Source organism: Lepidochelys olivacea (assembly GCF_965140295.1).
Source record: "Lepidochelys olivacea isolate rLepOli2 genome assembly, chromosome: 25".
Taxonomy (NCBI): Eukaryota; Metazoa; Chordata; order Testudines; family Cheloniidae; genus Lepidochelys; species Lepidochelys olivacea.
The window spans coordinates 10991101-11005078 of NC_140435.1; the positions used below are offsets into that span (position 1 = coordinate 10991101).

General features: G+C 46.2%; 1 protein-coding gene across 3 annotated transcripts in view; it reads left to right on the top strand.

Moving 5' to 3' along the window:
* PIAS4 (protein inhibitor of activated STAT 4) overlaps nt 1–13016 on the top strand; it is a 37567-nt gene extending 24551 nt beyond the window's left edge. Inside the window, exons 10-12 of one of the 3 annotated variants that reach the window (XR_014709581.1) lie at nt 1797–1927; nt 8680–9131; nt 11810–13016. Coding sequence is in view for 1 of the 3 variants with exons in the window: in XM_084614238.1 (XP_084470364.1) it covers nt 1797–1927; nt 8680–8885 (337 nt within the window). In the remaining 2 variants the exon portion in view is untranslated. Of the gene's footprint in view, nt 1–1796; nt 1928–8679; nt 9338–11510; nt 11706–11809 lie in introns of those variants that run through there. The other 2 variants (XR_014709582.1, XM_084614238.1) reach the window with 2 other exon arrangements.
* Nucleotides 13017–13978: the final 962 nt, after the last annotated feature.

The following is a 13978-nucleotide window of genomic DNA, read 5'->3' on the forward strand; positions in this document are numbered from 1 at the left end:
CCTCCAATGCTCCCCACTCCCATTCTCCATCCATTGTATGGTAGTTTAAATAAATTACCAAAATAATTGAAACCAGAATGATGATATTGCATTATTTTGACAAAATATGTAGATTTTTGCAGAATTTTAAAACATCGTGCGCAGAATTCCCCCCGGAGTAAATACAACAGGAACATTTCCCTTTCTCGTTTATAGCCTGGCTATGGAGGACTAGCTTATAGAAGAAGGGTGCTATCTCCACTGGCAAAGCTTCATTGTCTTTATTTTAGAGCAGAAAACACTGATGTAGAGAAGATGAACTCGATCCAGTCCGTGCCTTTGTCACTAGTCTGGCATTTCTCTAGACAGCTGGACTTGATACCTGTTCGTTTTTTGTAAAATTGGTAGTAATAGTCAGTCTTTAGGAGTAAACTAGAACTGACGATGTTGGAGTCTCATCTGGATGTTGTCCGTTTCAGCAAGCATAGGAACACAACTCATCCAGTAAAGATCCAAAGAAGCTACTGAAGACCAAGCTAGTTGAGGGAGCTCATGTAAGCGTCCCTGAACCATTTTACATCCTTAAAGTTCTATTTCTAGTATTCATTTTGCTAGGCTAGGAGACTAGAGCTGTCCAGATCCTGTCGTGAGTCAAATAGCAGATCCTACTCAATCAGGACAAAGCAGTGCTCAGAATGGTATCACACTTCAAGGAAACTTCATGAATGGCCTTTTACAAATCAAGTGTTGGTTCACCCTCATACTGATAAAGGAAAAACTCCACAGCCTAGGCATGAGTGATGCTTTCTACAATCTGAATTCTAGATGGTCTGTTCCAATAGCTATTAAACAAGCACCCTCCTGAGGCCAGTGATGAGAAACACTTCAACAGTAGTAAAGCAAATGCCCAACCTCTAAGGCATGATGAACCAGAGAGGTAGTCTCTATTTAGTTAGAGGTCCGTCTCCTCGTGATTAGAGATAGGTAAGGTGGCCATCTGGATCTATGCCATCATTTTTGTATTTTCAACACAATATGGGCTGGGCACAGAAGCTTTTTCTGATGCAGCCTCTAGCGGGAGGACATTGCATGCATTATACTTTCCCCAGAGATTTCAGCACTAGCTTGGGAAGTCCAGCGTCTGGACTGATAAAGAGTGAGAAGAGAGGAAGGCTACACTTCCTACCTGACTTTATTAATCTGGTGGATTACTCTGTCCTTTCATAACGTAATAAACTGAATATGTGTGCACAAGTCACCCAGTGTACTATAGATGTGGCATCGTAAGAATATTGTCTGGGGAGCAGCACAAGGAACTTGTCTATTGGTCTAACTTCCCACTTGCAGCGGGGTGGGAATGTGTTCTACTATAATTAAAATTTTAGGGATCTGATGGGGTGTGAGGAGCTGAGTCTTTGGCATGGTGTTCAAATGTGGTCTAATAACTGAGCTGGTATCTCGGCCCACTTCCTAGTGGAAAGTCTTCATTACATAACTACCACCTGTCATAAGTAACAGTAGTTGTCCTCTCCCACACCATGGGCAGCGTCAACAGAGACCAAGGACTGAATTGAGCATGGAGGCTGCTCTGATTCATGGTTTAAGCTGTGTCAGGATGGATTGGGGATGTTGGCACTGCCAGTACCTGTTGTGTGGGGGGAAAATAGGACTTGGGTGTAGCAGCTTTTCACTACCAAATTCCTTCAAACATAAATTTTAGGGCCATTTAAGGTGAGGATCCATCTTAGCGTTCTGTCATCAAAGGTGCTCTGCTGATTGCCTCAAGGTTAACAGATGGCATCTTCTTTCCTCTCCAGGCTGCTATCAAAAATATTGACGGAATGCGAGGATGCAGATGAAATAGAATACCTGGTGGATGGATCCTGGTGTCCAATCAAAGCTGAGAAAGAGAGAAGCTGCAGCCCTCAGTGTCCAATATTGGTACTAGGTAGGTGTGTAGTGAGTGGGGTGAACGATTTTAAATGCACTGAAAGATAAACTGTAAAGAACATACACAAATCACTTGATACAACATCAGGAAGCTGGGTCAGTGTTGGAGAGTTATAGAACACCTTATGAGCTCTGCTCAGAATACCATTATAAGTCAGCTAATAGGTTCCCCCGTCTTTCTACACAAAGGAGTAAGTAGTATCAGAGAGGTAGTAACTGCACAGTAAGGAGGGGATTATTCTGGTTGGGATCCTCCAGCCCTTTGAGTAAATCCCTAATGGTTGAGTTAGCATTCAGATCAGTTGTTTAGCAAAACTTGGTTATGCCTTCAAAGTGGCATGGAATGAATATCTTTTGTATATTCACTTACGGAATAACCCTGAAATGTTTGCCTCCTCTCATGGACAGTGGAAGGCCAGACCTTTCCTTAGTGGTGGTGTTACCAACAAATTCGTCTGCGTTGTTCTGTAACATCTCTGACTGAAGCAGTCCCTTACTTTTGTGCAAATATTTCCCGAGCAAACACTAATTCTTTGAGTGGCTGCAGATGTGTGTTCCATTCACGTGTGCGCTTGCCCACAGCACTGACGCCAAGGAACTCTGCTTGGCAGTACCTGTTGGGGTGGCGCTCATGCCCGCTGGCTGCCATAGCCCCTCCTATGGCTATATAGGGGAGGCAGCGCCCTGACCCCCCTCAGTTCCTTCTCGCCCACCCGCGGCTTGAGTTGGAGCGTTCAGTGTAGTGTCTCACCTCATGTTCTGCATCGCAGTGTTTATCCAAAAAAACCAAAGAAATAGTTAGTTTAGTAGTACCTTAGGGTTTAGTGTAGTTAGTTTTTAGCCAGGTGTGACGCCTTCTCTGAGTTTTAAGCATTGTCCACCATGTGGAGTAGCTATCCCTACCAGTGATCCCCACACTCAATGTTTATTGTGCCTTGAGGAAGGGCACATTAAGGAAAGATGCTCCATCTGTAAGCTCAAGAAGAGAATGCAGGTGTTTAGAGCCTTGCACTTAAATTAGCACCTACTAGGGCAGAACATGAGGCCTGCTTCAGCATAGGGGACCGCCACAGATCATCAGGCCCCTCAGAGAGCACCTGAGCTAGTACAGGCTGCGACTCCACAGTCTCACTTGGATTCCTCGCCCAGGAGGAACAGCGATTGTTCTCCTTCCTTTGGAAATCTGAGGAAAAGCTCTCACAAAATGGCCTGGAGCCGCTCCAGAGCTTGGAGAGATTCCTCCTCCCCTTCTAAGAAGAATGTAGACCGGCACCGTGAGTCTTTCAATATGTGGGGTAGAGGTGGACTGTCAACCCACCCTGCAGTACCAGTGTGAAACCAGTTAGAGACCGTACAGTAAACTCTGGTACTGATGCCTGTGGGGCATCCACTGAGTCCAGTACCAACAACAGTGGTGTCATCATGGATGCTTCCCATATTGGCGGTGTATTGGGCAGCAGTGGATTTGCTGTGCCTTTCTGTTCCTGACTCACCACTTGTTCAGGAGCATTTTACAGTGGTGGCTTAGTATTCGGTGTCCTTGGTACCACTGGGACTGGCTGCAGACTGTTGTTGGCTCTGTCGACTGAAGCACCTCGTATCCATGGGCCAGGGTTGCAGGTGGCTTCCTGGTCAGCATCTGCACTGCCAAACCTTTCAGTACCGACAATGATTGCAGCACTGTCTAACTCTGAGTCTGAGACCAACTTTGGTTTTGGTACCAATGCCAGCTTCGATACCAAGTGGGATGCCTTTATCAGGACTGTAAGTGCCATCTCTTACAGATGATGCAAGGCGTTTACTGGCTTCATCTGGAGTGGCTTCTCCATTATAGCCAGACTATGTGGAAGGGTCTTCAGGATCTAGTTAGGAGACATTTCCATCCCTTCACGTTCATAGTACCACTCTGAGGTCACTTAAACTTCTGGGCGATTGCCAGTGGTACGGGGATCGGTACCATTCATGCAGTAGGGATAACTGCACCTGGCGTAGCTTCTACTGGTCACTAATGTCATTCCCTATCCAAAGTGGCTTACTTGGCATCCTTGGGTGGATCCTTATTCAGCAAGGTCCTGATCTTCCACTAAGTCCAGGGAAGATCACCTGTTCTCTCCCCTTGTGAGCTGCTTGAGCTTCAGCCATAGACTGAGTAAGCTCCCTCTTAATTGGTGCATCCTGGATCCCTTGTTATAGTCATGTACTTCCACTGCTTCCCTCTTCTTCTTTGTCACCAGATGATACTATATTGCTGGATTCTTCATCTCTGGTACCTGAGGATTTAAAATCCTATCAAGATCTCCTGAGATGAATGACCTTGATCTTGGCTATTCAAGCTGAGGTTTTTAATGAGAACAAACACGTTACTTGATATCCTTCAGCTCTCAGCTCCTAGGAGAGTGGCTCTCATTATAAATGAAGTGATATTAGAGCCTCCCAAATCTGTGAAATACCCCACCGTGTCTCTAACACCCACAGTATACTGATAAGAGAAATTATGTTCCCAGGCAAGTGTGTTTTCTCACATCCAGCTCCTGATTCCGTGGTTGTAATGGTGAAAAACGAGAAGTTACAACAGGGGAGATATAAATCCACTCCTCACGTCGGCGTCTAAGAGGTTGGACTTGATGGGGAGGAAAGTTTATTCAGTCTCCATTACAAATGTGCGTTGCCAACCAGCAGAAACTATGACCTAAATATGACTTTGTGAATTGGGATGTTGTGTCCATGTCTACAGATTAGTTATCAGAATCCTTCAGGGAGAGTTTTTAGGCATTTATTGCATAAGGCCATTCAGTGGCCACAACCTCTTTGCAGTCAACATTGGATGTGGCAAATGCTTCATCCAGATTTATGGCCTCATCTGTAACATTGAGAAGGGCCTCGAGGTTACGGAATTCTGGCATAGCTCCTGAGGTCCAAAAGAGCATAGAGGATTTACCTTTTATGGTCAGTTTTTGTTCTCTAAGAAACTGATGATACATTGCATTATTTTGAGGACTTGTACTACTTTCCAGTCATTAGGAATTTTATACCCAGGCCACAAAGAGTCGTCATTTTGCGGGGTCAGCGACAGCCCAGCAACATTGTCTGCAGTGATACTTCCAGCTGTTATCCTCCCTTGCTAGGCCACAAGACTTCTTCAGAAAAGGGCATAAATCACCAGAAGAGACCTGGTTCTAATTTTAACCAACCAGCCCATCCTCCTCCTCCTCCTCCATCTTTGGGCAGGCAGCGTCTTTGACTTACATATCGAGAGCAGCTTACCAGTTGTGACCGTCTCAACTACATCTCAGTTCAGGGACGGGCTGTCTCACTTCTGCAGTGCATGAGAAGCAATAACTACAGACAGATGGGTACTAAGCACTGTGGGGTCAGGTTAAGCCATCCAACTTCTATTTCCCCTTTCCGCACGTTTACACCCATCCCTTTTCACGGACCCATCTCACAAGCCGCTGCTGCTGCTTCAGCAGGTTCAGACTCTGTGCTCTGGGAGCTGGAGAGAAGGTGCTTCCTCTTCATCATGGAAAGGGATTCTATTCCTGGTACTTCCTGATCCCTATGTCCAAGGGAGGGTTGACACCTATTCTCAGTCTCCATGGTCTCAGCAATTGCATCAAACGCATAAAATTCCACATGGTTACCCTGGCTACTATTCTCCCCACATTGGATCACGCCGTCTGGTTTGTTGCTCTCAATCTTCATGCCGCCTGTTTTCCATCTGGTGATTTTCCCAGACCACAGAAAGTTTCCTAGTCATCAATCAATCATTATCAATACACTGGTCTCCACTTTGGCCTGTCATCAGCCCCACGTGTCTTTAGTGAATGCATGATGATGGTTGTAGTGGCTTATCTCCAGTGGAGGGGAATTCATGTCCTCCCGTACCTAGACAATTGGCTAGTGAGGGGCAGATCCAAAGAATAAGTCCTCAGTCCTCTTCTGTTCACACTGTACCTCTTTGATCACCTGGGTCTGATTTTGAACACAGCAAAGTAGACATTGATTTTTATGGGGACTCTACTAGACTCTATGAATTTGAGGGCCTTTCTCCTGTGTCCGCGATTCCAAACAATATGATGCCTGTGTGCCTCTGGACCTCTAATCTCAGCCTTCAACCCTGGTCCACGTATACCAGAAATTACTAGACCATATTGGCCCTGTGCACTTATGTGGTCCAGCACACGAGATTGCATCTTTGTCCTCTTCAGTCATGGTTGAAGTTGGCCTATCACCTGAGTTGCCAGTCATTGGACAGGCTGGTCTGAGTGCTACCAGAGATACTGGTCTTGCTACTGTGGTGGGCTAAACAGAACAATGCATGTCAGGTTCCCTTTGCCTGTCCTCTACTGACCAGGACTCCAGTCTATGATGCTTCCATAATAGCGCATCTAGGGACATTAAAGGTTCATGATTTTGTGGTCAGAGATGGAAGCGTCTTTTCATATCAACACACTGGAGCTTTGCACCACTTATGATGCTTGTCCTGCCTTTGGGGATCAGATCAGGGGAGCATACCAACTGACGGTACCATCACAGTGGTTCATGTGAACAACCAGAGAGGAGCCCGCTCCAACCAGCTTTGCCAGGAAGCAATAGAGTTCTGGTACTTTGCATCAAAGACATCATGCTTACAGCCTCACGCTTACCGGCTTCGCAAAACCAATTGGCCAACCATCTCAGCAGGACTTTCTCCGAGAACCGCAGGTGGGCTCTGGAAAGCAGCATGGTGAGGTCCATCCTCGGGGAACAGGGCATCCCTTCAGTAAACCTGTTTGGAACAAAGGATAGTAAAAGTGCCATCAGTTTTGTTCTTGACCAAGCCTCAGTCCAGGATCTTTAACCAATGCCTTCCATTTGAATTGGAGATCAGCCCTGATATATACCTTTCCCCTATTCCTCTTATCTCTCAGGTTATCCTCAAACTCTGAAGTCAGACCTTGCCAAACTGATACTTATTGTGCCAGCTTGGTCAAGACAAGGTTGGATCTCTAATCTTCTCAATCTGTCTGTCCAGCCTCCCAGATCTCTCCGTCTCCTTTCCAACCTACTGACTCAGCACCATGGCCAAGTTGCATATCCTATGCTGAGCTGTCTAAACTTCACGGTATGGATGATTAGATGAAGAGGAAAGGCAGTATTCAGAAGCAGTTTGGAGGGTCCTACTTAATAGTAGAAAATCATCTACTAGGACCACCAATTTAGCCAAGTGAAAGTGTTTTTTCCATTTGGTCAATATCTAGGGGAATTCAGCTGATGTTCGCTCGTGCTCAGGATGCTCTGGGATTACTTGTTACATCTGAAGTCCTCCCGTCTGCCTCTTAGCTTGTTGAGAGTTCAGTTAACAGCTATCTCGGCATTCCATTTTCCAATCCAGGGGAAGTTAGTTTTCTCAGACTCCATAACAGTGAGATTTCTGAAAGGTATTGTCAGTCTGTGTGCACCTGTGAAGGAAATGGTCCCATTGTGAGACCTTAATGCTGTACAGGCCACCCTCCTGTATCCTCCATTTGAGCCGCTACCAGCTTGCTCTTTGTCTCTCCTTTTTCTTTCCAAGAAGACTGCCTTTCTTATTGCTATAACATCCACAAGAAGAGTCTGCCAACTGCAGGCCCTAATGGCAGGATTTCCTCCTACACAGTTCTTCAAACACAGTGTCCTTCAGGCCACATCTGAAGTTCCTTATCCAAAGTGATTTCACAGTTTCACCATAAGCAAGTAATTTACTTACCCTGTATCCTTTACTAAGCCACACTCAGATGATCGGTGTCTTCATATGTTCGATGTGAGGCAATGTTTGGCATTTTATGTGGAAAGGACTAAACCACTTCAATCATTGCACTGGCCTTTTGTCTTTTGTGCGGATTGGATGAAAGGGCACCTGGTCTCAACGCACACAATTTCCAGGTGGGAGAACTTCCAACATTATGACCGCTTATGAAGTAGCCGTAGTGACATCTGTCATTTCTCAACAGTGTTTCGATAGGGGACACTTGCAGGGCTGCTACATGGTCTTCTATACGTACTTTTACGAAACATAATGCTGTTGTGGTGGCATCTAGGTCAGGTGCAAACTTACGGAAGGCAGGTCTGAAGTCATTGTATGAGTAGATTCAAGCAGTACCAGTAGGAGGTAGGGCTTGGAGAATCATCTGAGTGAAATATACGTCTGCAGCTACGCAAAGAAAAGATGGTTACTTACCTGTAACTGTTCTTGGAGATGTGGGTGCAGACCTATCTTCTGCAATCCCGCCCTCTGTTGTGTCTGCTTCAGAGTCTCCAGTCTTGGATTCTGGTCTCAAAGAACTGAGGGGGGTCAGGGTGGAGCGGCCTGTATGTAGCTACGGGGAGGGGCTTTGGGGGCCAGAGTGCATGAGCAGTGCCCTGATGGGTACTGCTAATCAAAGTTCTCTGGGTGTGTGCACATGTGAGTGGAATAAATGTCTGCACCCACATTTCAAAGAGCAACAGTTACAGTACAGATAAGTAACCATCTTCCTTCCAGGATGTATGGGCCTTCCAGGGCATCTCAGGAAGTATTCACTTACCCCACTGGTCTTTGAAGTAGGTGGATTTCCGTACGCAGCCTCCCTAGAAGGAATGTTTTATCTGCCCCTTCTCCAAATACTGTTCAGATATGCAAGGAGGTTGCATCCCTCTGGGATTTGCTGTGGTGGTGATGATGATGGTGAAAGAGCTGCTGAGAAGTGTTAGTAAGTTTTGTAGATGTTCTAATGAAGCCTTTCTTCCCAGGTTCTTCTGATGTGAACGGGCTGTTGCCCACTCCCAACGGTAATGGAGAGAACGGCAAGGTCGCCGCCGACGTTGTGGATTTAACACTGGACAGTTCATCATCTGAGGAAGAGGAGGAGGAAGACGAAGAAGACGAGGACGACGATGACGGACCCCAACCGAAACGACGCTGCTCTTACGAGAAAGGTTTAGTTTCTGCCTGCTGACTGCGGAAGTAGCTCTGAATCTCAGAATGGACAGACTTGAATACTCTGGTGCTTACTAAACTGGAGGGGAGGGGAATTTCTCCTTCGCCTCACTTCCCTTCCTCCCTGGTCTCCTCTTGACGTTCCTATTCCAAGTTAACCATTAAAACGAAAAATAAAACCATTGAGCTGCTTCTTGGTTGGAAAACTGCCCCACTAAACAGCCTGACCCGAGTTCTGCCAGCTCAACCTGACCCGGAGTCTGAAGTAAGGAAAGTGTCTTAAGCCAGGCGGCCAGGATCCAGAGCTAACTGACCTCGGCTGCCATTCAGCATTACAGTGTGAATCTCTGGAGTTCCCCTGAAAATCTACGGGATGGCTAACTCCAGTGCATCTCCAAAGCTGTGTGCATTTTTATTGTCTTGTTAAATAACCATTCCTGATTATCTAAAGTTTTGCTGGACATGTGAATGGGTGGGTTAGGGTGGGAAAGAGAGGGACTTGGGGTGGAGGGGGGAGGTTTATATATCCCAGCAAAGTTAGAGGGTTTTTTAGGGGTGGGGGAAGGAATGAAAGGAAAGAGACTTAAGATTGGAATCGCACTGTTCTAGTTAGGAGCTCCAGCAGCTCTGCACCTCATGTAAAGAGACACATTTTGAATCCTTTTAATCTAATCTGAAGATAATGTAGAAATCGTGCATAGTGAATCATTTTAGTTGAGCAGAAGCCATGGGGAGGGTGGGGAGGGCTTGAACCACAAATCTGTTGTATTTTTGAAGTGCAATAACTTGGTGTTTTTGAAGACTAAAAGGGCTGGGCATTCCCTTTTGTAAAGAAGGCTTTGTCTCGGGAATCGGTGCCAGGAGCCTGCAGGACAGCTGACGCCCATCACCTGGACATGTGGCATTGTGTAGGCGTGAGGTGGGGTGGAGGGGATGTATGGCCTTCAAGAAAATGCCAGGTGGGGAAATCTCAGTTTCTAGCCAACTACCTCGGTAACTCCAATTCAGGTTTATTTCAGTCATGAAACAGTGCAAAGCCCATCACTGGTACTGCTGACCGCATTCATGTCATGGTGTTTGGAGACTTAGCCAAGGGCTAAGTGGAGCACAGCGACCACGTGTTGATGGCCTCTGGACTTTTCCACTTCTTTTAAGACTTTGATCCCAGACCCAAAGCTACTGTTAAGCTCTTAATGGCAAAACATTGTTGCTTTTGAGTTTCCAAATGGTAACCTTTTCCTTTGTCTTGTAAAGATTTTTTGGTAACTAAATTGCATACGCCGCTCTGCCTGTTCCTAGTTAAAAGCCTCTGAAGTCTGCATCTCTTTTGCTGACTTTCTCGTCTGTGGATGAGAATAAACTTTAGAAGGAAGTTGGCATGTTAACTTTGCCCGTGTACCAGGGAAGGGTGGAACTCAAAGTAACTGCCCTTAGTAATGCACTGGACCACCCCACCAGCTGAGCAGAGATGCTGTAACCAAGGCTATGCGAGTAGCTTCCAGTTGTGCTGTGTATAGACTTCCCAGCTGCTGGCAAAGGACAGTCTCTCCTTTCCAGCCCCACCACCCCTTCTGCTCACACTGTACTCTCTAACCGTCGAGCCCAGCTGCGGTGAAAGTACAGACACATCTCCTGTAATTACCTCTTCCCCTAAAGCTTGGGCCTGGAGGAAAGGAGGCAGCTATGTTAAAACACAGAACCAAAGTGATGGTGCTTTCCAAAGCACTTCTGATGCATTTAAGAAAAAGTAATGCATTTAAAATACCCCATCAACTTAAAAGCCATCAAGTTCCACTAGAACTCTTTTAAAATACCCTTTTAAGGACCTACTCTAAAGCATGTAGGAAGAGAGCCGAATATTATCCCATAAAGGCTATTGAGCAGAAAGTTAGACCCTGGCTTTTGGAGCCTTCCCTCTCCAAATTCTCACTGAAACTCGTTGCATGATGTATGAATAGAGCTTTCTCCAGTGAGGCATGTTGTCCCTCAGATTAAGCTGCTTCAAGAAATCCCGTGCCCTGCGGTGGTGGGTTATCTCACTCTGCATCCTCTGAGAGCGAGAGCTGATCACCTTGGACCGCATGGGCATGTTTGAAGGGAAAAGTCCTTCCTGCAAATCTGTATTCGGCCCAGCAAACGGAAGCGGAGGCATGTTTCTGCTTTTTCTCCCCTCCCTCCCCCCTAAACGAACACTTGCAAAGCTGACTGGCAGGTGCACATCAGGGCGGGGGGATTGTCAAGAAACCTCCCTTGCATTTCCTCAGCAGCACCAGCCTGTGAAAACACGATGGTGAAGGAATTGCCCAGGGCCCCCCTCAAGAGCAATTGAGGGGATGAGGGACGGGAGGGAAAGAGGCAACCCTGGAATCTAGTTCACTCGTCCACCATTTTAGTTCCTTTCCCACAGGAAAACCTTTATTTGTATGGAAGACTTTTTTCCTTTTTTCTTTTCTTTCTTTTTTTTTGCAAATAAGCAATATGTTTTCAGGTTGAAACAAATAAATAAATAAAACCTTGGTAGAGCTCCAATTGTTTTACTGTATAAAGGGTTTGGCGGCTTGCACCCCCAGCCGCCCGGTAGTGTTACAGTCCGGTTTTTTTCCTAATATTTGTATCCTAATTTAATTGTTTTTAAATTTTGCAGGCCAAGCCACTGTTTGGAGACATCATGCTTCTGTTACTGCTTTCTGTTTGGAGTTGGCCAGCTCCTCCTGTACATATGTTTGTTCTTATAGCCTGTTTTTTTTCTTTTTTATAAAGAAGAGGAAAAAAACAAAACAAAAGAAAATTATTTTTCTTTCCCTCCGTACACATTCTTCAGCGTTCAGAATTCTAGTGTTTGTTAAATAAAAAGAAAGATTTACATTTAATTCCCAGCTTGTCCTTTTCCGTTGTATACTTTGGGGTCTCCCTCTTCTGACTGAAGGCATGTCTACCTTACAGCTGCTTCTACGGTCTACACCAGAGCTGGGCCATTGGAGTGCCATTACATGGACCCTGCTTTCCATATATGGACAGAAGGGGTTTTTCCGTTGATGTTGTTAATCCACCTCTTCGAGAGTGAAAGAATTCTTCTGACCTAACTGCGCCTCCACCACGGGTGAGGTCGACCTGATGTCACACCGAGCGAGACGTTTCTCCCAGCACTGAACAACAGAGCTAGGTTGATCTAATTTTTAAGTGTAGAGCGGGCGGGAGAGATGGTGGATTCTCCATTGTGTGGGGTGAAGATTGGGAGCCCGATGCCTTGTTACCCAGCGTTGTCAATTACACCAGGGGGAAGTGGGCGTGAATGTTACCATGGTGATTTACTAGCACTTTTAAACTCAGTGAGAAGTTCAGGGCAAGGGAGAATCCGATGCTCCGGACATCTAAAAAAGATGGTCTGGCTCCACTGTATGTTGGGCTTCATGTAGGAGTCACGGGATGGGATTCTCTGGCCAGTATCATGTAGGTGGCCAGGCTAGGTGATCATAATGGTCATCCTTAATCTGTGACTCTCCAGGGGAAGATGTAACATTGCAACTCCTATGCTGTAACTTTGAGTTAATAACTCGATAGCGACGTGGCTGACTTCAGATACAGTTTGCGGCAACATATGATTAATATTCAGAGCTGTAGTAGCTTACCACATGCATCCTAAGCGGGAACACGGATGTCAAATTGGTCACAGCCACCTTTTTGGCTGTGTGGAGGAGACTCCCTTTAACCATTTAACCAGTTTGCCTGCTTCTCCCTCCTAGTTCTCAGTGCGGCAGGCAGGGCATCCTAGAATGCGCAGGTGGACTGCCACTCTGTGGGTGCGTGTTCCCGGCAGAGGCACGGGGCGATAGCTGCCTACATTTTCCCAGACTGCATGGAGTTAAAACTCAGCTGTTCAGAGGCGCTATGGGGGACAAGCTTAGTGGATGTGTGGTTGCCGTGGAATAAGTGCTGTGTGGACAACTCCATGCCTGGGCCAGAAGTGTGTCACAGACTGGTTACTAAGACATAGCTGTAATCTCAGTTTATATGGGGCCTTGGTCTGTCGGAGTGTGTTCATCTCCTGACCATAAATGGGGGGTGTGTACATCTGTTAAATTATAGCAATGAACCTCCCACATGTCCCCCGCCATAACTCCTGAATTCATTAGGAATAAAGTGGCTGCCTTGTCCTTTATTTTGCATTCCTGCTTGTATCATTAACGGGGCTTCTGAGTGGGAAAGGCTGCTCTGAGCTTGCATGGATCCTTTTACCGATTAAATCTGGGACCAGCCCTTGTTCCTCTCTCCTATTCAAGTTGGGGGCTTTTTTTGGTATTGGAGGTCTTATGAGCCATCAGCATTCACACTGAGCTCTGGCTCCATTCCCTGCAGATATGCTCAAATCACCACTTAAAATAGGACACTGAACCAAACTAGGCTTTATACAATGACCCATTTATTTCATATAAATGTCTGGAATTTAGATCAGCACCAAAACAGAAGTGCACCATTTTGTTTCTTATCCATGTTAAGAGGGCACCAATCAGCAACAGCCTGTCCTTGGGCACGGCCACTGAAACACAAAGCACGTGGCAGCCAGAATTGTGGAAGGAACTACACTTTCCAAACCCTAACCAGCATGGTCCACTGAACTGGGATTAAAGAGAGCTTTTCCTAGCTCTGCCACTGAACAGCGGTGACACCTTGGTCAAGTCACTTCCTTTCTCTGCCTCTTCCCTCTCCCACCCTTTGTTTGACTTGTCCACTTAGATTGTAAGCTCTTTGGAGCAGGGGGCCATTGTGTAAGTAAAAGGCGGAGGGCTTTGGGACCCCTAGGTGTTACTGTAATTTAAATAACTCTCTTCTGTCCTGGAAGAGTTTTGCTACGTAATCTTCAAAAAATGACTGAGGATCAGTGAGAGCTGGGCCGATGAGATCCACTAACAGGCAACCCAGCACGAGAACAACAGCGCAGAGGTCTAAAGCAAAATACGCCAAGCACTGGACTTCCTGGAAGATGCGGCCCTGCTTAATCCTGCTGCAGGTCTCGAATCCTGGCTTTGAAATGTCTGAGCGATTCCAACAAACTGATGGGCTGGAAATTGGCTTTAAAGCGCTTGGAACGCTGGCCCATCCACCCGCAGACAG